The 27,820-nt window shown below is 40.3% G+C and overlaps 1 protein-coding gene across 2 annotated transcripts; it reads right to left on the bottom strand.

Moving 5' to 3' along the window:
* Positions 1-4,428: 4,428 nt before the first annotated feature.
* AFG2B (AFG2 AAA ATPase homolog B) lies at positions 4,429-19,921 on the bottom strand (the record flags this gene model as incomplete). 2 transcript variants are annotated; one of them, XM_079700264.1, is made up of 8 exons in its annotated part: positions 4,429-4,685; positions 6,154-6,279; positions 7,172-7,302; positions 8,697-8,889; positions 9,409-9,618; positions 12,388-12,546; positions 17,635-17,820; positions 18,827-19,921. In XM_079700264.1, the coding sequence occupies 8 exons, from the start codon at positions 19,919-19,921 to the stop codon at positions 4,518-4,520; spliced, it is 2,268 nt and encodes a 755-aa protein (XP_079556390.1). In that variant the 3' UTR covers positions 4,429-4,517. The 2 variants fall into 2 exon arrangements, with proteins under 2 accessions (XP_079556390.1, XP_079556389.1); XM_079700263.1 differs by having other exon boundaries at positions 7,172-7,306; positions 8,665-8,889.
* Positions 19,922-27,820: the final 7,899 nt, after the last annotated feature.

Consider the following 27,820-nt stretch of genomic DNA (forward strand, 5'->3'; position numbering starts at 1 on the left):
GGAAGAAGAAACAAAAAGAATCAACTGGAGAGGTTTCCAGGAGATCTCTGAGACGACCCTGCAGGAACTCACCCCTAAGCTAGCAGCCTAGCCTTTAACGGAGCATGAAGGCGGCTGCAGAACCACGGGAATAATAATTAAATCAGTATCTGTGTGCCAGGCACTGTACTGGAATCTTGTCGACATTTTTGCAAGGTATGTTATTTAGGCTCAGAGATGCTCTAGGCACATAGCCAGTAAGCGGCGGAGATGTAATCAGAAGCCCGGTCTGTCTGGCAATCAGGCAGCACTGTTCTTTCTGCACCCTGCTCTTAGCAATTGTGATTAAGTCAAGAGTGCAAGTTCAGTTATCTAAAAATAGTTATTTTAAAACAATTATTTTAAAACTGTTTGAAGTTCAAGCTATGAGTTAGCATAAAAATGAAAACATCTTAATGTTTTCGGAATGGCCAGACCCAGCTCTGTTTCAGCCCCATTTTATTTCTAGTCATGGGCTTTGCATTCAAACTGACCTGAGTTCAGAGCCCACCCCTGCCATACTTTATTAGCTGACTGACTTCGAGGAAACTACTTAACCTTCACGACTCTCAGTTTATATATATGTAAAATGGGGACAAACCTGGCTCGGCAGGGAGTTGGAAAAAATGTTAGAATGTATGCAAAGCTTGTAGCAGTCTGCCTTGCCTGTAGTAGGCATTCAGTAAATAGTAATTATTATTTGCAAAGATTTGTTTTATATAAGGCAGATCATAAATATAACTTCTCACCCAGTTACTGACAAGGGTTCTTACTGTGTAACTCGAGCTGTAGCTGGAGACGTTTGTTGATTACTTCAGAGAAAATTCAACATTTTCCGTGGTTTGTATTGAATAGAATCAAAGAAGCCTTTTCATGCTCCTTCTGTAGAATCTCTAAAGCTTCTTTTGTCAGTAAGTTCTAAGAAAAGCTTCAATTTGTTAATTAAAGATAAATTTTTTTCTAGGATAGAAGCAGGAGAAAAAGGAAATCTTATAGGAATATATCATGGCCCACAAATTAAAATTAAAATGTGTAGCCCTTGGGAATTCACTGGCAGTCCAGTAGTTAGGGCTCCGTGATTCCACTGCTGGGGGCCCGGGTTCCATCCCTGGTGGGGCAAGTAAGATCCTGCAAGCCACGTGGCACGCCCCGGGGTGGGGGGGAGTGTAGCCCATGCCTAGTAATGACCTTAAACTTAGAGCCCTGCTTTGCCAATGTCCTTTCTTTTCAAAATGCAGTTTTGTAATAGCCTAGGCATTATTCTCGGAATGGGGCACGGTAAATTTAAAAGAATAAAACACAAGTCCCTTATTTCACGTTTCTTACAGTTTAGTGCCTGTAAGTAACTCTAACACGCTCTCTCATGATCTGGTGCCAAAGACCGATGATTAATTCTAATGGGCTCTGAGAAATCTTACCAAAGGTGAGGATACTTATTTGAACACAGAAATAGACAAACCAACTGTAAAGACATTTTGGGGGCAACTAGAGAAACTTAAATACAGACCAGATATGAAATGATATTAAAGGGAGTACTGTTGATTTTTTCAGGTGATAATGGTATTATGGTTATGTTTGTTTTTTTAAAAAACACATTTTTAAAGAAATGTATATGGAAATAATTAAGAAATATCATGATGTTTGGGATTTACCTGAAAATACTTGTTAGAAAACGAAGCAAATTTAGCAAAATACTAATTATTCAATCTAGGTGACAGATATGTGGGAGTTTGTTATATTGTTGTGTGTGAAAATGTTCAGAATAAAATGTTTTAAAAATTTATAAATTGTATAGTGTTAAAAAACAGAATTCATCTGAGTCAATTTGAAGATCTAATTGGCTTCAATCAATGGTTCATGAACTAGAAGGGTGCTCCAAGGGGTAGTACAAACAGAAGGCTTTTATAAAGGCAGGAGGGTGGGGCGAGAAGTAGTAGCAAAAGAAAATGCTTGTTTCAAGCCAGACTGCCTTCTTTTGGGGGCCAGGATGGGGTGGGAGGGGCGGGAAGGAACCGGAGGGGTCTTTATCATGCAGATTACCTCGCTACTGTTGATCAGGAAATTTCAGACTGGCTGTTTTAAAGCTCACAATGAGAACTAGACCCTGAAAGCCATACTTTCCCTCTTTTGGTTAATGCCCAGGTTTACTGAGCTTGTGTTTAGTCTTTACCAGAATGACTAACTAGCAGGCACAGTTCTCACCCTTCAAATCTTGGCAGCACCCCAAAGGAACCCACTCAGGATACTCACCAGCATTACCCTCTGTGGCTGCTCCAAAGCCCAAAATCCCTTGGGGGAGCTTCCCCTCCCCACCCCAATTGCCAGAAGCTTCTAGAACCTTCTCTAGCTGCTGCAACCCGGGCTTGCAGGAGCATGGAACCACAGCTACTTGGTTCCCACGCTAGGAATTTAAACTTAGATTTTCATCAGCCCAGCTCAGGCTTTATAAGAAAAATAGAATAGCCTTTCATTAAATATTTTTTGTTGGAATTGTTTCTGCCCATCCTTCAGTGGCTGCCTAGTTACCAGGTTTAGCAAATATGGATTTGCTAAATTTCAGATGGTCTGGGAGTGTACTATTGATACATTGTTTAATGCTGTAATGTGGCTCAGAAAGGAGTTTAAGCTTAATGTAAAGCTTTTCACACTTCCCAGGTATAATACTTAGAAGCTGAAGTGTTTTCTCACCGATTACAAACACAGCTTTTGGAAATTTCCCAGAGCCATCCTCTAATCACACTGAAGTTGAGTCAAAGAAATCCTTGATCTGACTTCATCATTTATTGATTTATTTCAATGAGAGAAGAAACATGGTTTTTGTCCTCAGGAGGCTTCCAAAGTTCTCTTGCAAAGTTACAGTTTAAAAAGACATTTTCAAATAAAAACTCAGCCTCTAACCAAAGTGTGGGTACTAAATTTCTAGGCTGACCACTAGAAACTTTCTCTAGGAAAAAACAAGGGGCATACAGCTAGAATCTGAGTTAAGGGGTTCAGGCCTAGGGATGGCAAAGGCCTAATGGCTGCCTTTTCCTGTAAAATCAGTAACGGACAGAACATGAATGAAAATATTCAGAATTCTAATAAAGTTTCTAGGTATTTTCCCTACTACTCAAAAGCAAGAGTCAGGTTGTTAGAATAATGTTAACTGAATTATATTTTATACCTATAAATAAGACAGGCCTTTTCCTTAATTGTTCCCCAATAGTGAGGTTTTGCTTAATAATAGTACTGGCTCCCGTCAGAAACAGAAAACTTTCCAACTGCTTAACATTTATGACTTCATATAGTTCACGCACCACGCTCTGACTGTACCTATACTTCTTTTGAAGCTCGTCTCCTGTGTTTAATTCACACTGCATGATTTGTTGGAGGTCCCCGCTCCCAGCTGCCCTAGCAGTGCCATGTCTGTCTCCTTCACTTACACTCCTGCACCCTGTATGGCACCTTGTGAGTGAAGAAAGTCTCAGTAAGATGCTTACCAGATATTGTTAGGTGAGAAAAACAAGAGCTACACAGTACCATGCTTTTGGTTTTAAAAACTTATCTATACATGTGTAAGGGACTGGAAAGTTAAATACCCACATGTTTTCTTCATGTTTATCTATATTTTCTAGCATTATTACTTTTTTAATAAAGGAAAATAAAAACACATATAACCTATCTCCTTAAAAAATACGCACAATTACAAAAGGAAAACTAGTAGCTATACAGTGGAGAAGATGGACAAGATCATAAGCAAGTGATCAAAATTAACATCACCAATAATGTGCAGATGTCACGTGCCTCCAGCTGTGATCTGAGGACATGACAGCACATACATATGCTCCACTGGTGATGCATAACCTGAACCTATCATGATGCACATCAGACAAACACAAATTAGGAACCAACTGTTCTATAAAATACTTCGTCTGTACTCTTCAAAAGTGTCAAGGTCAAGAAAGACTGAGGAACTGTTTCAGATTAAAAAAAGGCAAAGAGGCTAAAGAGACATGACAACTAAGTGCAGTGTATGATCCTAGACTAGATCTTGTAATGGGAAAACAATTACTATTGGAACAACGGATGAAATTCATCGTCAGTAGATTAAAATGTTGTATCAATGTTAAATTTCTTGAATTTGATAACTGCACTGTGGTCATATAAGAAAATAAGCTCATTTATAAGAAATGTACATTGAAGTATTAAAGGGATAAAGGGGCATGATGTGTAAAATCTACTTTTAAATAGTTCAGAAAAATACTGTGGTGGGGAGGAGGGAGAGGGAGAGAGAGAAAGGAGACAAATGTAGGAAAATGTTAAAAATTGGAGAATCTGGGTTAAGAGTATATAAGAGTTCTTTGTGTTATTCTTTTAACTTTTCTGTAAGTATGAAATCTTAGCTTATTAGGCACAAGTTTTTTTATTTATAGGAAATAACACACACAAAGTGTGAAGTTGCAAATTATAGTGCACGTTCACATTTCAGTTAATCCTTAAGCAGGTATGTAAAATAATTTTTAAATATCTTCTAAGTTAGAAAATCCTTGTTTCTGAAATAAGTTTTTATATAAAGTCAAATCCTTGTGACTTAAGGATGGTTTTACAGTCTTAAGTGATTCTAGAAAGTGCTCTTGTTTCACTGTGGTCGCTTCCAGTCCATTTTCTTGCAGAGCCAGCAAGGCGGCCTGTAAGAGACAAACAATAGGAAATAATAAATATGCTTCATTGCTATTTTATAATATATGGTAATACTCTAAAATGTGAACACAAAAATCTCAGTCTCACTTCACAGAATTTCAATATTCATGATGCTAGAAACATTAAGCTAAAAAGTTAAAGTGATTAAAAGTCCTCTCAGTAGACCATCTTTTCTTCTACATTAAATTCTAGCCTTAAATGGGTGGGGGGCTGGGGGGGAAAGCAGACTGCAGAATAATACAGACATTGTGAGTGCATATATTTTAAAGATGACATCAACTATACTCCGGTATAAAATAAAAATTTTTTAAATCAACTATACGCCAATAAAAAAAAATTAAGTTAAAAAAAGATGAGAGACTATATTCCTGGCCTCAGAGTAGGAGTTTTTAAACAGGAAACAGCACTGATCATAAAGGAACAGATCAACACATACTCGATGACCCACCAATTCTCTTTGTATACGAAATAGACATACACACATACGTATACCAATAGACACGTACAAGATTGTTCATAGCAGCATAATTCATAATAGCAAAAAAGTTGTAACACAAATGTTCAAAGATAAAATGCGTATATAAATGCAGCACATTCATATATTAGAATATTATAAGCAACAGAAATGAACTACTGCTACACACAAAACAACGGATGAACTTGACAAGACATAATCTTGAGTTAAAGAAGCAGACAGTAAAGCATACCATATGGTTCCATCTATATAAAGTGCAAAAGCAGGCAAAACTAATCTCCCCAGTGCTGGAAGTCAGGAGAGTGGTTCTCTTTTGGGATAGAGTGGGAAGGCCCACGGGAAGCTTCTGGAGAGGTGGTTATACAAGTGTGTTCACTTTATGTTAATTCAGTGCACTACATCCTTCTGATCTGTGCATTTTTCTGAATGTTATATTTAACACAAGTTTATAGAAAGGAAAAACCCACAGTGGCTGCCTTTTTTGGCAGCCAACATAAAGTCTAAATGCCTTAAAGTGACTTACAAGAACCTGTGTGATCTGGCCACTGTCCATTCCACCTCTTCAATAATGTCATCTCTCACCTCCAGTTGCTGCACATTTTGTTCCTTCTGCCTCAAACACTCCGCTTCTCTCCCTCAGCCTAGCTAACTCCCTAATCATCCTTCCAGTTTCAATGTACACACATCCTCTCTCAGATAGCCTTCTCTGATGCCCCCAGGTCTGGACTGGTGTCCTTCCTAGGTACTCCCACAGCACCCTGAACTTCCCTGACTCACTACATGTTTTAATTCAGTATTACCTCTCTGCACCTCCCCCACTGCCCCATCAACCTGTAAGCTCTGAAGAGAAGGTAAGGGACCACAGTGGTCTTTTTCACCTCACATGGTGCCTCCCTTTCAGTAAATACTGCCAAGTGAATAAGTTCTGAATAAATGAAGAAATGTTTTGAACTATAGGTTTTCTTCACTAATTAACTTACTTCTTTGCAGAGGTTTCCAAGATCAGCTCCAGAGAAAAAACAGGTATCCGCTGCTACGTTTTCTAAGGAAATATCAGGCGCCATTGGCATGTTTTTTGTACAGACTTTCAGAATAGAAAGCCTGCCCTGGAACAAAATAAAAAATAATATGTTTATAACCTTACAACATTTATGTCTGACACAATGCTGTATTAAAACATTTCAAGTTAGAGTTTTCTATCATATTACAGAGAAAGTATATATATTTCAGAAACAAACAATAAGAAAGAATCACTTCTTCTCAAGAAGAACGTAAATGTGACATCATGATACATTTTAATATTTTTATAATTAATTTAAAAAATAGCCAACCATAGATATAATCTTTAAGAAACTTGATGAATCTCTCTTTTGGGTACGAACAGTCCCATCAGACATGGTTCAAGAGCAAATACATAAATTATCAGACACAATTTAAAAATAAAATAGATATAATTCTTTTCCATCCCTTCAAAATCTGATAAAAGCCTAAGGAAGGAAAACAATTCATTTTCTGTGTCTTTCACCACTCACTGCCAGTGGCTCTGGATGTGAAGGGCAATGGATTTACTGATTCTTTGGCTGTGGATACATTATGTATAATCTCTGCAACCTCAGATTTCTCCACTGAAAAATAAGAATGCTGACCCAGATAACCTCCGAAACCCTTTTAACACTTTAGCATTCCTCCATTCTAGTTGCAAAATAATGTTGAGTAGACTCAATAAGCTCAGTATTTTGAGTCTTCCACAAAAAGGAAATTACTACCTTGCTTTTAGGCTTATGTTTCTCTGAAAACAGGGCCAGAGTACCCAGCAAAAGCAGATGAAAATGATGATTTATGACAGGCCCAGATAAGGAAAAACGCGGAATCCAATATAGGACACATACCATGTACACCTACACCCAGTAAGGGATTCAATTCTGCCGTCTTCTTAGAGCTCAGACACTGATGTGTTGTTAGAAATGCTCACACAGAGTAAATGTGCACAATGATTACCTTTTCATCTGGAGGTGGAATATAAATAATCTTGTCTAATCTTCCAGGCCGTAACAAGGCATCATCTAACACATCAGGTCTATTTGTTGCTGCAACAATCATGACATTGCTATGAAAAACTTCCTGAAACTCTAGCTGAGGGAAAACATACAACACAAAGTAATGTCAATAAGTTGTTAATTATTAAATGTATTTTTTTTAAATTACAAATCAGAAGGTCCATTTGTTTCTAAATAGGGGGATATTTTTTTCTTGGGACTAGAATGCTTACATTTCCTTTCCAGACCACCTTCTCAATATCAAGGTACCCCAGAAACAAATTATCGAAGAGCTACTCTGTGTACACAGTGAAGGGAGTGATCAATCCTGATGGGGCATCTCTCAGTGTGAGAACTGATGAAAAGCTTTACACCACAGCAGAGAACATCTATCTGTTGACCTAAATGCACCTGAGCCCCAGTGAATGATTACAACTTAAATGGACGACTTGAAAAGACAGAAGCATCTGACTAACACATGTATAGTTATGAAAAGTCTTGGCTCTCATGTTCTTGAAGAGGGAGATTTATTTTACCCCTTTGTTTTCTTTCCACAGGCAGAAATATGACAATTAACATAAGCTGCATTTATATAAATCCTGAAGATAAGAAATATCTAAGAGCAACCAGAACAAGGCCTTACACATGCTAAGCATTCAAAATTGTTGAACTTAATTATCAGAGCAGTTCTCCAGTGATGTGATCTCTCAAAGCAATGAGTTCCCTATATCTGCAAGTATTTTAGCAGAGGCTGGGTAAACACCTGTCAGAGGCTATAGAAGGAAATCCTGCATGATGAGGAGATCTGATTAGAAAACCTGATGGGTCCCGTCAAATTCTAGTGGCACACGTTCCTAAGGAGCTGTAAGACTCTCTTTCCATGGAACAATTTAAAAAATGGGAAACAAGTAAGAACAAGAAAAAAATAAAAGAAAAAAAATTCTCTGTCAGGAATTACTTAAGGATACCAAACTCTATCTGGAGAAGGCTCAGAAGAGAGGAAGAGGATTTCCAAGGTCACTTTAACTTTGTTATAATCAAGGAAACCCATTCCTCAAGAAAACTGAAAATTTTCAATTACTGATCATTATTTCCAATGATCAGTAACCTAAACATGGGTTATGTTTCATTTCACATAAACAATTTTAGAAAGGGATGAACACTAGTTTTTCAGGGTATAAAAATAAGAAGAAACTCCCTTCTCCACTAGCAATATGTAGTTATGTTTCTAATCTTAGGAAAAAATTCACATTCATATATATCTAAGATACTTTATTATAAAATTTGCCTCACCTTTCCCAGGTAAATCACTATTTTACCAGCTCTGTAAAAGTCCTGAGAGTCACACTGAAATTATATAATTCTATGAGATGAATCCAGCATAGGAAAAGCTAGTGCAGATGCAATCTACTTAATGCTGGCCTGGATTTTTGGTGTATTCTGGCTAATAAATACCTCTTCGTTTTTTTCCAGCTCCTTGTATTTACCATGTTGATCTGATTTACTTCCTCTTCTCTCTATAGTCTTCAATCCAACACCATCTAATTCATTTAGGAGAACAGAAAGAACACGCTCTTGAACATTACATCCTGTTCTGCTGATTGACCGAGAGCCCAAGATTGAATCAATTTCATCCAAAAACACAATTGCTGGAGTATTTGCTCTTGCTTGTCGAAATACCTTTTGTTCAAAAAATGGAAATATTTAAAAGCTATACATCATGCCTTATTCATATGAATGTATGTTTTCTGCATTACTCTGTATTTATGATTTTTTAAATATAAAAAGAAGAGAAAGATTCTAAATGTCTAAGAACTAGGGAATGAATAAATAAGGAATAACAGTATTATATAAGGGTTAAAATAATATTTTCAAAGAATATTTAATATTATTGAATTTTAAAAGTGATAATATTAAGTTAAAAATCACAGATCTATGTTACATCCACCCATTCCCTGCCCAAGGAAACAGAAAAACAAAGGAAATTCACCAAAATGTTAACGGTAGGTGGAGGAATTATGGAGGATTTCTTATTTACACTTTTCTATATTTTCTAAATTTTCTATACACAATCAGGTATAACTTTCCTAATAGGAAAAAAAGCCAGTTATATTTAAAAAAAATAAGGTCTATCCTTAAGGCATGAAACAAAAATTCAAAAGTAAACTTAACTGCATGAGGGAAAATAAAAAAACAAACCTGAGACAAGATTTTTTCTGAATCTCCAACAAAAGGTGAAAAGAGATCAGCTCCGCTCACTGAAACAAAAGAGCAATGACAGCTCGTGGCCAGGGCCCTCACCAGGGTGGTTTTAGCACACCCAGGGGGACCATACAGGAGAACTCCCTTTGGTTCTGTCAGGCCCATCCTAACAAATTCCCGAGGGAATTTCAGAGGCCATTCAATGCTCTAAAAGTACACAAAAAGAGAGAGTTGTTTTAGTATAATGATGAACATCAAAAAATTCAGTGAATTCATGCGTTCAACAACCCTCAGGTACCTGCTATGAGCTGGAAATGTGTTCCGATCTCCACACAGCAGCCAGTGATCGTATGACCTAAGTGAGGTCACATCACTTCCTGCTTAAAATCTTTCAATGACTTCTCATCAGAATTAGAATAAAATCCAAATCCAAACTCCTAACTTACCACTGCTTACAAGGCCTCACATAACCCATCGCCCAAACACTCCAGTTTGTTCCCATCTCACGGCCTTTACCTGCTAGTCTCTCTGCCTGAGAGATCCCTCAAGATCTTTGTGTGCTATCCCTCATCATACATGTCTCCACTCATATGTCATTTCCTTGGAGAGGTCTTCCCTAACCACTGTAGTTAAGCAGATCCTCCTCCTCCCAGGCAGTCTATGCTACTACCCATCTTCTACTTTTGGAGCACTTATTCATTTGCTATCTGAAACTACTATTTTTCCATGTTGAGTTAGTCATTCTGCTCCTGCTAGAATGTAAGTGAAGTTCACCTCTAAATCCCCATCACCTAGAATGACACCTTCACAAAGTAGGCACTCCTAATAGGAAGTAAATCCTCACTACCTCTGAGGTAGATGGTTTTGTTATCATCATAACTTCACAGATGCAGAAACTGGAGCTTAAAAAGTGAAGTAACCCGCCCAGATCTATCTTATTGCTAGTGAGGCAGAACTAAGACTAACCCCAGACAGTGTAGATCAAGAGCACAAGCTCTTAACTACTGATATTTTGCCTCTACAGAAAAGGACAGACAAGACACCTGAACCTAGAAACTCCTATTTTAGTTGGGGAGACAGGCTTGTAAACTAACAAGCAGACCAGAGAAGGGCATTCCACAGACAAGGAACAATATATACAGAGACACATGAAAGCATCCAATTCATCTCCCAACAGTAAGCAGGAACAGAGGGGAGGATGAGGGAGGCAAGACATGATAGAGCTGAAGTGGAAGTAGGAGTCAGATCACATTGGGCCTTGACAGTTTTAGTCAACAATGAGGAAGCAGTATAGAGAACGGATAGAAGGAAATGAAACTAGAGGGAGGGAGACCACTTAGCAGTCTCTGGCAAGGATTCAGACTACAAAAATAATAAGGCTTGATGTGTCACAGGCAGCGGAGGTGGTGTGGGAGGGACGTATATGAAACATAAAATGTCACTGTATTTTACGCAGGGGAAATCCAGAGGGGAAGTTACGTGATGTATGACATGACTCCATGCATTTAGAAGACAGGTTTCTGACTGAGGGGATGGGGTGACTGGCTGCATTCACTGAGGGAGGGAATCCAGGTGTAGAGGTGGAACTGATTAGCTGAACTTTGGACATGCTGAGTTTGAGATCCCTGGAAGTTATCCAGTAGGCAGGCATTTAAGGAGTTCTAATGATCAAAAGAACTATCTGCACTGGATATAAAGATTTCTGAGTTAGCAGTTTTCAGGGGACAGCTGAGACCTGGGACACTGAGGAGATCAAAGGCTCACTCAGAAAATGCAAAAAGAAAACTCTCAGGCACTTGGAGAACTAACATTTAAGGTAGGGGAGGGGAGTGCTCAGAAAGGCAGGAAAGCTTAATATTCAGAGCTAAAGAAACAGTGTTTCTAACAGAAAGGTGTTACTCATCTCCCGCATGTATTTTGTGAAGATTAAATGAGACAAAGCATGTAAAAAATTAGGGGGACTTCGCGGGGGACTTCCCTGGTGGCATAGCGGATAGGAGTCTGCCTGCCAATGCAGGGGACACAGGTTCGATCCCTGGTCAGGGAAGATCCCACATGCTGCAGAGCAACTAGGCCCGTGCACCACAACTACTCAGCCTGCACTCTAGAGCCCGCAAGCCACTACTACTGAGCCTGGGCGTCTGGAGCTTGCGCTCCGCAACAAGAGAGGCGGCGACAGTGAGAGGCCCGCGCACCGCAATGAAGAGTGGCCCCCGCTCACCGCAACTAGAGAAAGCCCACGCACAGAAACAAAGACCCAACACAGCACAGCCAAAAATAAATAAATAAAATAAAAAGAAATTCAAAAGAATACTATTTTGTGACGTGAAAATTATATGACTTCAGTGTCCATAAATAAAGTTCCATCAGAACACAGATACTCATTACATACTGTCTACGACTGTTTTCTTGCTACAATGGCAGGGTTGAGTGGTTACAACAGAGACCACAAAGCCTAAAATATTTATTCTCTGGCCCTCTACAGAAAAGAGTTTACTGACCCCGGTCTAAATTATAAACTCTTTAGAGCAAAAAGCAAACAAAAAGAGGGTGAGGCAGGAAAGTATGAAAAATAAGGGCTTCCCTGGTGGCACAGTGGTTGAGAGTCCGCCTGCCGATGCAGGGGACACGGGTTTGTGCCCCGGTCCAGGAAGATCCCACATGCCGTGGAGCGGCTGGGTCCATGAGCCATGGCCGCTGAGCCTGCGCATCCGGAGCCTGTGCTCCGCAACGGGAGAGGCCACAACAGTGAGAGGCCCGTGTACCGCAAAAAAAAAAAAGAAAAAAAAAAAAGAAAAATAATATTTGATGCCTATAGAGTCCAGCTAAATAAGGACTGAAAATCGACCATTAGATCTAGACGTTAGGATCACATTAGTGATGACGGCAAGAAGTTTCAGTGCAGCTTGTTTTCACCATAAAGCATTACGCTAAGGCTGTCATATTTTACTGGCTTAAGCAGATTCTCTATCTCACCTGTTTTAACTTCAGTTTTACATCTTCAAGGCCACCAATCTGCTCCCAGCCAACAGGCTTGATGTCCATCAGTCCAATGACACTTCGAAATGATGAGGGCTGGATCTTTTTAAAAGCTTCAAGGAAGTCTGTTTCATCAATCATTGGATTGTCCTGGTTCTGAAGAAATCCACCCCAAAAAGCAAAATCAAACCAAAAATCAGGTGGGCCTTTTTTGTGGTACACAAACACAATTACTTTTTAATTTTAAATCCTCTTCTGAATTTATACATCTATTTTGTTATCACTATAAAGAAATTTGTAACACATGGTATAAAAAAATTAAATGTCTCCCCCTCAACTCCTCCAGTATTCATCCCCAGAGAATGTCAACAGTCTCCTGTGTATTCTTCCAGTATGTTTTATGACATATGTATATGCTTTCAAAAAGATACACAAATGTGACCATACCATACATATTAACTTGTACTTCTTCTTAGAAATTTATCTTAGAAATCTTTTCATGTCAACTAATACAGCTCTACCTCATTCTTTTTGACAACTGCATATTGTATGAGTATTTTAACAACATCCTTCTGTTGAACGTAGGTTGTTTCCAGTCTTTTGTTATTAAAAACAAAGCAGCAACTGAAAGTCCTTGTGCACATGCTCAAGTATTTTATATAATAATTTCCTCAAAGTAGAATTATTGTGCTTAAGAGTATGTACACTTACAATTTTCACAGCTACTACTAAACTGTCCTCAAAGCTGCACCAATATATGAAGCTGTTCTCCCCACACCTCTCCAACAATGGACATTACCAAACCTTACATTTCTGCTACATTTCTGCCAGTGTGACAGAGGAAGTGGTGCTCACTATTGTGTTAATTAAATTTCTTTAATCAAGAGTGAGGTAGAGGAAATAATGGAATCAGAAAATCAGTTTTGCAACCATCGCAGTAAAGGCTGTTTAGGGCAAGAATCAATGGATGCTAATCTAGGGGAGGGAAAGTTTGATGCATTGTCTCAGAGCGTTTCCTCACAGATTTCTTATTAGTTGCAAAGGGAAAAATAGCAGCTATACAGTAGATAAACTGGACAAAACCTTGACTGATTCATCACATCAGTCACTATTAGGGACACCACCAATGAGGGGCAGGTGGACGTATCGTGCCTTCACATGTGACATAAGAAGGACACACTATCACTTATGTAGTATCCCCAATGGGCATGCATAACCTGAATCTGACTATGAAGAAACAGACAAGCCCAAACTGACAGAAGTTCTATAAAATCACTGACCTGCATCCTTGAAAAATGTCAATGTCAAATGTTGCACACACACCAAAAAAGGGCTAAGGAAGCGTTCAAGATAAAAAGAAACAAAAAACTAAACACAATACATTATCCTGGACTAGATCCTGTACTGGAGGAAAAGAATGCTACAAAAATTGATACAGTTAGCAAAATTAGAATAGGAACTGCAAATCTGACAACATTTTGATCAATATTAAATTTCCAGAATATAATGAGATTATACATACTTTTTCATAGGAAATGGACATTAAAATATTAAGGGGTAATGGGTTAAGATGCATGCAACCCCTTCTCAAATGATTCAGAAAAAAACAATGTGTATACCTAGGCAGTTGACCCTTGAACAACATGGGAGTTAATCCTCGTTTAAGTAGAGGTGGCCCCCCATATCTGCCGTTCCCCACATCTGTGTGGATTCAACCAACCCCAGACCATGCAGTACTTATAGTATTTACTATTGAAAAATATCTATGTATAAGTGGACTGGTGCAGTTCAAACCTGTGTTGTTCAAAGGTCAACTGTACAGAGAGAAGAAGAGAAAAGAGAGAATGATAAAGCTAATTTGGCAAAATGTTAAAAACTGGTGAATTTGGATAAAGGATTTAGCAGGAGTTCTCTATCTCAGAACTCTCCCTGAAGTTTTAATTATTTCAAAATAATACGTTTTTAAAAAAGAAAAAGAATCAAAAGACTAATTTTTAAAGAAAGTTGAGGATTTTTCATGTGTATAAGCCATCTGTAATCCTTTTACTGTCAACTACCAGTTCATATCTTACTACCCATTTTCTCTTGGATTGTTGGTCTTTTCTCATTGCTTTGTGAGAGTTTTTTCTACACCAAGGAAATTGGGCTTTTGTCATGGGCTGAAAGTATTTTTCCCAGTCTGTCTCATGTCTTGCCTTTGCTTATAGTATTGTTTGTTTGTTTGTTTTGCTTTTGAACTTGTCATCTTTCTTTTTTTTTTTAATAGTATTGTTTTGCCATTCTAAAATGGTCAAATCAGTAAATCATTTCCTTTCTGGCTATTAAAAACTTATGTTTCTATTTGTAATATCTGTATTATATTTAGGTATTTGCCCTCTTACATCAAATTCTGAACATTCAGTTATCCCAAAATTCCCATTTTCAATAACAAGCTATTTTATCCCATTTATGAAAGATTAAAAAAGTGAATATGTATACGTGGAGCTTTTCTGAAGTGTTCCTTAAAAATGTCAATAATTATAATCTCTGGGAGGTGAGATTTCAGACAATTTTTACTTTCTTATAATTTTTATCTTGTTTAATTTCTCACAAATAACGCTATTAAATAGTTTTTTGAAATAGTGCTTTTTTTTTTTTTAACTAGCTAGCAGTATTAGATATTGGGTAACTGAATACTAATTAATTTTTAGGTAACACCAACTAACATTTGAAAATCCCATTTACACTTGCAGATTACTTGTGTGTACACTATTCACTTGATTTTCATAATCCTTTCAGGCAGATAAAAACCCTTTCCCCTCTATGTGTATATGTGTGTGTGTTAAACTGTCTTTCTAACCCTTTAATAGGCATACTTGACAAAAAGATGAACAAACTGTGATGTGCTCTTGTCTGCCCTGGCACAGATAGAGGCAGCAGCAGCCCCTCAGCTGCCTGGGGAGGGAAAGAAGAAAAAGATGGAGCCAGTACCTTCCCAGAAGCCTCTGTCCCTTCTTCCTTTTTGCCTTTCTTTCTTCCACTTCCCCTGGTTGTTTATGAACTGAGCCATCACCTGGGGTAACTATGCCTGGGCAGGCCCCTCCTGAAGTAGCAGTGGGCTCCACCCTAGGACGGCTGCAGCTGGATGGTCCACCTAAGCCAACGTGCTTAAGGTCAAACCTGGAACTTCAAAGCAGAGGGAATTCTAAATGTAAACCTCCTTTCCCATACCGTGGTATTCTTGTCCTCCCCTCAAGAGGCATATATCCTCAAATCTTCACACATGGGACTTGTCATTAAATCTTCAAGCAGTTTTGGTTCTAAACTGAAAAGATGAGGACTTACAAGTTCATGTAACTCCTTCCCCACCTTTGGTGTAAGAGTAAAAATAAAGGAAAAGAAAATGAGGAAGGTTATAAATGACCTAGGTAAAAAGGTTTTCAAATTTTAGGATGATAAATCATCCTTTTATAGCTTAAACAAACTCAGAATTAGGTTTTAAAAAATTATAAGGTCAAAGAACAATTTTAACATTACAACAGAATCCTCAGCATGCTGAAAATAATTTTTTTCTGAAGGGGTTTAGGGATTCAGGTTGACATTACACAAAAGTGAACAGATTTTCCAATCTATAGTGTTGAAAACTACTATATTTAAGATAATATCCTAACTATTTTTAAGAAAAGCAGACATGAATTAAGGATTTGAATGTCAAAGATGAATTTAAATAAAATTCCCAGCACCTAATCGTCTCCTGAGTTAGAAAAGCTTATTTTCCCTTCAAGATGCTTATTAACAACAAAGGGAAAAATAGTATCTTGACAATGGAGAAATCTCAGAGATACCACCTTATCCAAGAAATCAAAGTTAATTTCACCAGTAATAGGACAAAGATATATCATTTGCTACCTAATAGATGCAATGAGAAAAACACAGTATCATTTCTGTGTTATTTCTGCCAAAAATGCAAAACCTGAATCAAATCATGAGAAAACATCAGTCAAACCCAAACTTAGGAATATTCTACAGAATAACTGAACTGTACTTTTAAAAAATTAAAGTCGTAAAAAAAAGACTGAAGAATGTTTCTAGGTTAAAGATTAAGCAGCCATGACAGCTAAGTGCAATGTGTAATCCTGGATTAAAAATATTTTTTTCTTTTTTCCTTTTAAAATTTTTGCTACAAAGGAAATTAGTGGGACAAATGGTGAGACTTGGTTAAGGTCTATATAGATTAGGTAGAAGTATCATGTCAGTGTTAATTTCCTCATCTTGATAATCGTACTGTGGTTTTAAAGTCCTTGTTTTTAGGAAATATACACTTAAATTTTCAATGCTAAAGGGGCATCATGGCTGCATTTGAGAGTATGAGTATATATATATACACACACACATAAACATTCATACACATGAAGAGAGTATGATAAAGCAAAAGTGGTAAAATGTTACATTTGATGAATCTGTGTGAAGGATATACAAAAATTCTTTGTACTATTTTTGCAACTTTTCTCTAAGTCTGAAATAGATTCAAAATAAAACAAAAATTAAAAAGAAATAGGTTTACTTCTTCTGGGGCCACACTGTCTTTTTCCTGACTGCTCTGGACTTCAGCACTAAAGAGTTACTATGGGAGTGGGGGAAAACGCTCTGGGCAAACCTAAAGAACTCAGCTCTCTGTCCCTACTTTCAGTCATATACTATTTCTATGCAGTTCAGATGTCAAAGTATATGTAAGAGGACTTCCCTGGTGGTGCAGTGGTTAAGAATGTGCCTGCCAATGCAGGGGACACGGGTTCGAGCCCTGGTCTGGGAAGATCCCACATGCTGCGGAGCAACTAAGACCGTGCACCACAACTACTGAGCCTGAGCTCTAGAACCCGTGAGCCACAACTACTGAGTCTGCATGCCACAACTACTGAGCCTGTGAGCCACAACTACTGAGCCCATGTGCCACAACTACTGAAGCATGCACGCCTGGAGCCCATGCTCTGCAACAAGAGAAGCCACCACAGTGAGAACTCCACGCGCCGCAACGAAGAGTAGCCCCTGCTCACCGCAACTAGAGAAAGCTCGCGCGCAGCAACAAAGACCCAACGCAGCCAAAAATAAATAAATAAATAATTTTTTTAAAAAAATGTAAGAAACAGCTGTCGAAGGTATCAAAAGTTTGAAGAAAATGTACTTACCACTTTTTTTAATCTCTAAATTAACTTGTTACGTTAATAAAAGGGTTCACATAGAAGGTCATAAATCAATCCTTCTTACCTTCTCACTATGAAGCAGAGCGTGCATGGCAGCCTCCCTACAGAGTGCGGTCAGGTCTGCACCAACATAGCCAACTGTCATTTCTGCAAGGAGGCTCAAATCGACTTGACTGGAGATGGGCATCTTTGAGGTAATCACTTGTAGAATCGCCTTTCTTTGTCTAAGTGTGGGAGTTCCAATGACAATCTATGTGCAAAGCAAGGAAAGAAAAAGTTTACAGCTTAAAATATTATGTTTTTAATCCTCACAAACATGTATAATAATTTAGCGAACAAATCTGGAACTATTACTGTGTACTCTTAAGCATACCTTACATTCTGAATACATGAAAATCCTTATCTTCCAGAGGAGTAACACTGGCTAGAAAGCTGCACAGTTAAAAATTACATATGTCATTTAATACGTTTTTGTTATTTTTGAGAACCTACCACGTTCTAGGAGCCAGTAAACTAGATAGTCTATGTCCCTGCTCTTATGGAGCTTATTCGGGAGACAGGTACTACATGGTGTGAGGAAGAAATCCACTCACGTTCTAAACAGATTATGCTAAAGTGGGCAATTATCACCTGTCTCTTTAGAAACCTACCACAAAGTTCAAACATCATTTAAATAATCACTATTCAAACTATTTAGTAGAAATCAAGAATCAATTTAGGACTGAAGTTTATAAAATAGGACAGCTTTGAATATTCAACCTTTCTGGCAACTCAGGGAGCAATTGTGGGATAGGAGGCTGGCGTTCGAACAAGGAATGAATAAATCTAGAAGAGTTAAATGTCTGCTCTGATTTAGTCCTTCCCTGCCTTCCCCCTTATTTCAATACATTTGTTTCTCGAGGCTATCCTACTTTAAATTCTCCTTCCAGATCCGTAAGAGTTTAATATGCTTGTAGCAGTCCTAGTTCCCTTAAAAACTAACACTACTGATTATAGTACTCCTCATTCTCAGGACCTGCACAACTCATCCCTAACGGCCCCCTTGCTTCTCAGAACAATTTGACTCTGGAGGGGGAAAGGGTCCTGGCTCGCAGATCATTTGTGGACCAGAGAATGGGTTCTTCTCTGCTTTACAGAGCCCCACTCCAGCTTCACTGACTTCCAAACCTAAGTGGCAAACGCCTCGGGGCAGCCAACCAGGGCCAGAAGAGGCCGGGGTTCCAGGGGCAATGAGCTAGCTGGCTGAGCCTATTTACCTCTCGGTCGAATCTCCCAGGTCTGCGCAGCGCAGGGTCTAGCGCGTCCGGCCGGTTGGTGGATCCCACAACCACCACCTCCCGGCCCCCACTGATGCCGTCTAGCAGCGTCAACACCTGGGCCACCACGCGGCTCTCGGGGGCTTGGTGTGGGCCGCCCCGCCGGGGACACAGGGCGTCCACCTCGTCCAGGAAGAGAAGGGTGGGCCTGCGGCTGGCCAGCTCCCGGGCGCGCTGGAAGACCCGCCGCACGTTCTCCTCGGTCTCCCCGGGCCGGGAGCCCTGCAGCATGGGGGCACTCACGGCCAGCAGCTCCGCGCCCGCCTTTCGGGCCACGGCCCGAACTAGCTGGGTCTTGCCCACTCCGGGGGGGCCGGCCAGGAGCACCCCGCGTGGCACTTCTAGCCCCAGCGAGGCCAAGGCGCGGGGGTAGCTGAGCGGCAGGTGGAGGAGCTCCCGCAGCGAGTCGGCCGCCTCGGAAAGGCCCCCAAGGGGCACCTCGGGCTGCGGCTCTTCTTCCGACGGAGGTAGCCCGCTCAGACTGATGTGGGTGCGAGGGGTGACCAGCCCGGCCGGATTCGGGTTGGGTGCCCCGCTGACGATGTGCAGGGCGGCCACCGGGCCGGGAGCGCCCGGAGGAGCGGCCACCACGTGGCCCAGAGAGACCGGACGGTTCCTCAGCAGCTCCTGCGCCGCCTCCAGCACCGCGGCTGGATTTGGGGCACCAGACACGCCCGCCAGCTCCCGCAACACCGGCCACACGGCGAGGAGCCGAAGGGGCGGGCAGGGCACTAACCGGAGTCGGCTCAGGTTCAGACTCCCCCGGGACCCCGGCGCCCCCACTGCCGCCCCCGGGCTCGCGCACTGCGGATCCAGTTGCACAAAGCCGTCCGCTCCATCCCGCCGCGGCCAGGCGGTGCAGAGGCAGGAGCCGCCGTCAGGCAGCGAGATCTCCACCGCCGAGCCCAGGTGCGCGCCTAAGGCGCGGAGGGCCGCCGGGCCCAGGCGACAGCGCTGGGTGCCCCGGTCCCTAGCGTCTACAGGTAGCAGCTTTAAGAACGGCCCTTCTGGAAAGGGACCTGAGTCCGGAGCCATTACTCACGGAAGACGCAAGGCCCAGGAAAGTGGGGTAGGTATTCCACCCGGGCCAGAAAGACCGGTACACAGAGCGCCTCTGCCGGAAGCACGTGATGCGCATGCGCCAGGGATCTGTTGCCGTTCCCTTACATGAGGCAGAAAGAACCAATCGGAAAGTTAGACGAAGTTAAACAACGCTCGGACCCTCGGGGCTAGTTTGCTGTGGTGCTGGGTTTGATGAAATCTAGTCGTCCTTTCCATAGCTTTACGAACAAGGCCTTCGTCACGGGTGTCTGAGAGGCAGCGTAAGCTACCTTTACTAGGTCATTAAGCATGTACCTTGGTGGTTTGGGGAGTTGCCACATAGCATTCTCTTTCCCTGGCTCCCGGACTCGAGCATCACCATCTGCGCTTTTGGAGTATCAGCCTATAGACTGTGCTATTTTGTGAAAAGACCTCGACAGTCCTCAGGGGCACAGTATTTTGGAGTGCTCTGGTGGTAATGTCTTAGGTGACTTGGAGTGGATGAGAAATACAGCCTTGGCACCTTCGATAACCTGGGTTCCAACCTGTTTGTAAAGTGCATGCATGTCCTTCGTATACAAAAGCACCAGCCGAGCAAAAGAGAATCACAGTGTAACATTTTAAATCCCTTGAAGAAGGGAAAGGGGGAAAACCAGGCCATCTGACGTAGTTGTGGCACACCAGTACATTCTGTTCATATTCCTGACTTCTCCTTTGAATGTTCTTTGACAACAACTTAATCATAACCTCTTCTGTTCATGTGATTAAGTCCTTATTGTCTATCTGGGGCACAACAGTACTAAGTCCTGTATTAGAGGCAATGCCTGTCTACATTATTAAGACCTCCAACTAATATTCTCTTTCCACCTCTCCTCTCCCCTCCCCACCGGGAATTACTCTTTCCTCCTATCCTTTTAAATGCTGCTCATCAAAAAGAGCTACAGGGCTTCCCTGGTGGCGCAGTGGTTGAGAGTCCGCCTGCTGATGTAGGGGACGCGGGTTCGTGCCCCGGAGCCTGTGCTATGCAACGGGAGAGGCCACAACAGTGAGAGGCCCGCAAAAAAAAAAAAAAAAGAGCTACAGATATTCAAAGTCAAGATAATATGCCTTGTTTTTTTATCCTACTCACATCTTTCTACCTCTGTTTTTCCCACTTCCACTGAAACCCAAATTTATGTGATTACAAAATTGAGATTGCAGATGGAATGCTTAAGTCACTGGTGTTTGAGTGCTTTTTCTTCCTGCTTATGCAAATAATCAGCTGCAGACTCTATAGTGATCTCTTAATGGAAAGTACTGTCAGATCTGGGATCTTATGACTAATGCCCATTCCTGGCCTCACTCTATCCAAACCTCAGGGCAGACACTATGACTAACTTCTGGAGTCCACAGTCACTTATCAGATCTCTGCTGTATGTTTCCAACTACTGTGCTGGAACAATTTAAAAGGAACTAGAAAATAGCATACTAAGAGGAGGTCCTGAAATGGGTAAATCACCCATTACATCCTGTTTGCTTCTTTCTCTTAATCGTATTGCCTTCTATTCTCTTTGGAGAACAAAGACTCTAAACTCAGACTTTTCAAGAACAGCTTTGTATTTTCTGAAATAAAAAGCCAATTTTTTTTTGCAGCAACACGGATGGACCTAGAGATTATCATACTAAATCAGAGAGAGAAAGATAAATATCATATGATATCTCTTTTTCGTAGAATCTAAAAAAAAGGGTACAAATGAACTTATTTACAAAACAGAAATAGAGTCCCAGTCGGAGAAAACAAACTTATGGTTACCAAAGGTGAAGGCGGGGGGGAGGGGAATAAATCAGGAGATTGTGATTAGCATATACACACTACTATATATAAAAGTGATATCTAATAAGGACCTACTGTACAGCACAGGGAACTCTACTCAATATTCTATAATAACCTATATGGGAAAAGAATCTAAAAAAGAATGGATACGTGTGTACGCACAACTGATTCACTTTGCTGTACACCTGAAACTAACACAACATTGTAAATCAACTATAGTTCAATAAAAAATTTTTTAAAAAGCCAATGTTTTTACCTCTGAAGATGTGAACAAAATGCCCATTAAGTTATTCAATTATGATACCTCTACCTCACAGAGGTTCTTTTATTCTGGTCTCAAGAAGCTTTGGGGATCCAAAAAAGGGAAAGAAGATAGGACATGATAACTGTCCTAAATATGCAAAGGGCTGTCATATTAAAGAGTTGGCAGATTTATGTATATCTGTAATGCAGAACTGGCCACGAAGTGCAAGTTTAATGGAGTGAACACAAGAGTCTGCCTCCTCATGTGGTCATGTGCAAGAAGTAGGAGACATAGCCAAGGGGCATAACCAAAGCCAATATAGGGAAGCAAATAAAGTTAAATCACTCTTAGAATTTTCTGAATTTGGTTTAAAACAGATGTATAGGCTGCAATATTAGGGATATGATATGAAGGAAACCACATGTTGCTTTGGGTTGGTCTGAAAGGTTGACTTTATACAAGGTCAAGCTAGAATCCTCTGACCTTGTAGGACCCATATACCCAGAAAACAGTCACTTCTCTCTATCCCTAAAAGGTTGAATTCTCACCTTAGGTTGCAAACAAAAGCAAACAGAAATCCTGTTCCTGGACCTTCAGCTATTATCTACACATTCTCAGCAGAACTATAACTGGCTTTTCTAGTCAGCCAGTGAAATCCACTGTGTCCCTTTAGGTCAGACCATTTGAAACACAATTATTTCAACTACCTTAATAGCCACATTATCATACCATTCAATCACATAGTTTTATTCTTGTGGGAAACCACTCAGGAGTTGTGTGGTCCTTTTGCTTGTTTTTAATATGACCCAAAATTTGATGATTCTACGAACTGAAGAGTACCAATTAAAGCACCAAAGGTTGAACCACTAGAGGGAGTCCAGAACCAAATAAGCCCTAAGGCTGTAAAATTTGAGTCTGAAGTGTGCTCAACTGTGGTTCTAGGTTTTCCCAAGATTCACACCCAGGTGTATGAAACAATCTGTTGATATATAGTTACTTATTTTCACATAATTTCGACATGCCTCAGGCCATGTATAACTCACTTCCCACATTGTTCACATTATCTTCGGTGCTGAATACTTCATTTGTCCTTTGAAATGAAGGTCACTGTTTCCCTCCCATGTCCAAAAAAATGTGTGGGAGTGGTCATGAATGCTTAGGCATTTTTCAAAGTTTTCTTTGGGAAACTTCTTTCCATGTTTCTCTGCTACTCCCACACCCTCAAACTTTTCTGACTTCAAGCAGACTCAATATGTTTCATTGCCATGAAACAGTGTCTGACCTGCTTTGGTGCCACTGGGATGGATTCTAGGCAAACATACCACCTCCAGACAGAATTCATCAATTCTTCCTTTGGCTTTCCTCAGCATGTAACCTGCACCCCTTTTAGTACATGGCTTCATTATGCCTTGAATGAGCTAGTTGTTTTCCTACCTGTCTTCCTTCTACTCCCTTCTTATTTTAAGAGTTGACACTGTGTGTTAATCTTTCATTCTATGTTTTCTCAGCAGGGCCTAACTACTTGCTGTATGATCTTTAGCAATCCATTTAACCTTTCTGAGCCTGATTCTTGTAATCTATAAAATGGATTATTATGAGGATTAAGTGAGATCATATTTTTTATTTTTTATTTATTTATTTTTAAAATTTTTATTTATGTATTTATGGCTGTGTTGGGTCTTCGTTTCTGTGCGAGGGCTTTCTCTAGTTGTGGTAAGTGGGGGCCACTCCTCATCGCGGTGCGCGGGCCTCTCACTATCGCGGCCTCTCTTGTTGCGGAGCACAGGCTCCAGACGCGCAGGCTCAGTAATTGTGGCTCACGGGGCCAGCTGCTCCGTGGCATGTGGGATCTTCCCAGACCAGGGCTCGAACCCGTGTGTCCTGCATTGGCAGGCGGACTCTCAACCACTGCGCCACCAGGGAAGCCCGAGATCATATTTTTTAAATTGAAGTATAGTTGATTTAGAATATTATATTAGTTTCAGGTGTACAACATAGTGATTCAATATTTTTATTGATTATACTCCATGAGATTCTATTATCTTAATTGTAATGATTATTGTTCATAATGTCCTTATAAGGACGTTATGAGATAATGTATAAAAATTTCTTTTTAAAAGTAGAAAACTCTATTGGTATGTAATATAAGGCTCTACTAAACAGTAATAGCTATATTTAGAGGGTGCCAGTCACAGTTCTAAGTGCTTTACATGTGTGATCTCATTTAATCCTCCCAATAACCTTGGGAGGTTGTGATTATTATTTCTAATTTACAGATGAAGGAACTGAGGCACAGAAAGGCTAAGTAACTCCCCCAAGGTCACACAGTTAGTAAGTGGCAGAGCTAGGATTCAAAACTAGCTCTGTGGTTCCCACTCTGAACCACTACACTATGTTATGCTACAATCAAATTTCAGTTTACCAGCTAGGTTCACTTGTTACTTATTAGTTATGTGACCTTAGGCAAAGCTTAAAATTCTAAACCTAATTTTCATCATTTGTAAAATTGATAAAAGTAATTCCTATCTCACAGATTTATTTACTCAACAAATATCTATTAAACTCCTCCTGTTTGCTATAGCTGGGCATATTGCAATATCACGTTGATTACAGTCACATAAAACACTTGGCATACTGCCAGGCACATGGTAAGTGGCCAATGTTAATTATTGTTTTAATTAATAACAATAAGCCAATAACTTCTTTGACACATGTTTCCTGTTACTCAGCTAGAGATTATGTTCTGATCATCACCATATTGTCATTTCTACTGGTCCATTAATTCTATTTGAAATATTTTTGGGGCATGGTTCTATAGGATATTGCCTTGCTATCATAGCAAAAACAAACAAAACAAAACAGCAATTCAAGTATCTCTCAGGACTAAACAGAGAAAGTGCTTTAAATGGCTACTTTCTGATACATAGCTAAGGCTGGGTGAGGCATGCAAAATATGCTTACTACCAAGGAACATGAAGTATTGGGTTGGCCAAAAGTTCGTTCTGTAACATCTTACAGAAAAACTCACACAAACTTTTTGGCCAACCCAATATATTTGATGAATGTGAAGCTGTGAGGATCATCAAATATAATGCTTTCAGGAAATGTACAATAAGGTCATCTTGGGAAAGAAAATAGCCCCACATTCCATCTCCAGTGACATATAAAGAGCCCAGCAACACTTCTGGTAATCCAGACAGGAAGGGATGGCCAGCTGTGCTCTACTGTGCTCACCTGCACTGTACTTTGGTACTCTGAGGGTCCATCCTGTGCTTGCCTTACCCACATACTGTGAGAGTCAGCAGTATTTGCTAGATTGCATAAGAGATTTTCCCTCCCTAGATGGCTGATAATCAAATGAAATGATATATAGGAAATCACTTTGAAATATTACACCCACACACAAACACACATGCAAATAGTGAAGAGTTATATACAAGAGTGTTGTAGTCACGTCCAGAGAATACCTGATGTAGGAAGCAGATGTAGAAAGTATTATCTTCCCCATTTCTGAACTTGCTCTCAGCATCTTTTTCTTAATGTGGCCACACTTGCCTTCCTGTCTTGACTAGTTCCCCTTCTCCCCATTTCAGTTCCTATTTTTTTAAAATAAATTTATTTTATTTATTTTTGGCTGCGCTGCGTCTTCGTTGCTGCTCGCAGGCTTTCTCTAGTTGTGGCGAGAGGGGGCTACTCTTCCTTGAGGTGCACGTGCTTCTCACTGCGGTGGCTTTTCTTGTTGCCAAGCGCGGACTCTAGGCATGCAGGCTTCAGTAGTTGTGGCGCATGGGCTTTGTTGCTCCACGGCATGTGGGATCTTCCCAGACCAGGGATCAAACCTGTGTGCCTTGCGTTGGCAGGTGGATTCTTAACCACTGCGCCACCAGGGAAGTCCCCCAGTTCCTATGAATAAGAATAACAATAGCGAACATGTAGTGAGTGGTGCTTTACATATATTATTTAATCATCATAACAACTCTGTGAGTTATGTACTAGTATTATTCCTGTTACAGTCAAGAAAGCTGAGATCCAGAGGGTTTAAACAACTTCACAAGGTCATACAGCTAACAAATGGTTGAGTCAGACTTCAAACCTGGAAGTACAGCTCTAGAGCCCATGTTCCCACTACTATGCTGGCTGCACCTCACCCTGCCATAGTGCCTGCCACTGTCTTAGATATATATTTACCAAGCTAAATTTTTTCAGGCAGCAGTCAACATTTTTCTTCTTTACCTTTCATAATTCAGTCAATGATACCAGAGTCATTTTTTCATCTAAAATCAACTCTGCAGACTTCCCTGGTAGCCCAGTGGTTACGACTCCGTGCTTCCACTGCAGTGGGTGCGGGTTGGAACCCTGGTGGGGGAAGTAAGATCCCACATGCTTCGCAGTGCGGCCAAACAATCTAAAATATATTAATTAATTAATTAATTAATTAAATCAACTCACATAATATTTGTTACCCAGTATGATAAATTCAGAATCTTATCAACTGGTAATAATTCATGCTATAAACTTTGATTTTTAGTCATTATCTGGGGAGAAAAAGAGTTTAGCAATAACTCTGTATAGTATTAACTAAACCACTAGCTTAGCTAGCTGACAACCACAAACATATCTACTCAAGAAATGAGGTCAAATCTCAGCTATTTTTCCTCTGATGATTACTTGATATAACATTAAAGCTGCAACTGGCTCAAGGGTTAGGCACAAGTTGGCAGAATCAGCTTTATTAATGACATTGTAAACAGGGATAAGCATTTTGAAATGTATGCAAAATATCTTTCTGAGCTATGGAAATGGAGTGGTGAAAGACTAGGACTTGAAAGAAACCCTGACTTGAGCATCCATGGATTTTGGAATCCACAGGGCTCCTGAAGCCAATCCCCCTTGGATAGTGAGGAATGACTTTAGATTTAAATAAGTAGATTCCATATGTCATATTAGCTTAATTTGAAAGCAACTAAGGGTTTGGCTGCTGTGGCTTAGATCTTGAAGGACAGACAAACCCACCTTGTGTTTGTAAGAAAATAGAAGCAATCATATAAAATGTACATTAGTGTCATCCTAAAATCCTCAAGTGTAATTTTAGGATAAGAAGCCTCAAGTTCTGGAAGTGGAGCTCTCTCCACAAAACTGATCTTTATGTAAAACTAGCTTATTGTCCTTTTGATGTAGTCTGGGTGCTTCTTTTCAACATCAAAGGAACCAGAAAGTCCAAGAACTGTTTGCCTCTAAAGTAGTTCTCTTAAGGAAGAGAATTCTCTTTCCCTCCTTTGGCTTATTTTAGAAGAATGAGTTATTTATTTTGGTCACCTAGCTCCTTCTTTTTCTAAGCTCTGACTGTACTTTGTGAATGATCCATGTCTATTCAAAGCTCTTTGCAGCATGAGAGAAAAGTTCTGCCCTGTCCCAGGAACTTCCTGGCCTCCTAAAGCCTTGCCAACAGCCAGACAACAAAGTTGGGTATGTAGGGTTCCCTGGGTCCTTGTCACTCAAAGAATGATCTGTAGACCAGCAACACTGCATCACCTGGGAGGTTGTTAGAAATGCAGAATCTCAGGCCTGAATCAGAATCTGGCTTTTAACAACCTCCCTGCGTGATTTGTATGAGCTGTCCTGCCTGCTCCCGTGTGAACACCTGTTGCTTCTCTCTGATCTAGAAGTAAGGCTGAGACCACTGTACCCCAGCCCAAAGTAAAAACCTTAGGTTTAAAACAAGAAGTCTTTGGTTATTTGGGGACGTAACTTCATTAATCTTGTCTGATAGTTGTTAAACTTGGATTGGAAAAAGCTTTAGAGGTCATCAAGTTTAACCATCATCATTGCTGTGAAG

Source organism: Hyperoodon ampullatus (assembly GCF_949752795.1).
Source record: "Hyperoodon ampullatus genome assembly, chromosome: 3".
Taxonomy (NCBI): domain Eukaryota; kingdom Metazoa; phylum Chordata; class Mammalia; order Artiodactyla; family Ziphiidae; genus Hyperoodon; species Hyperoodon ampullatus.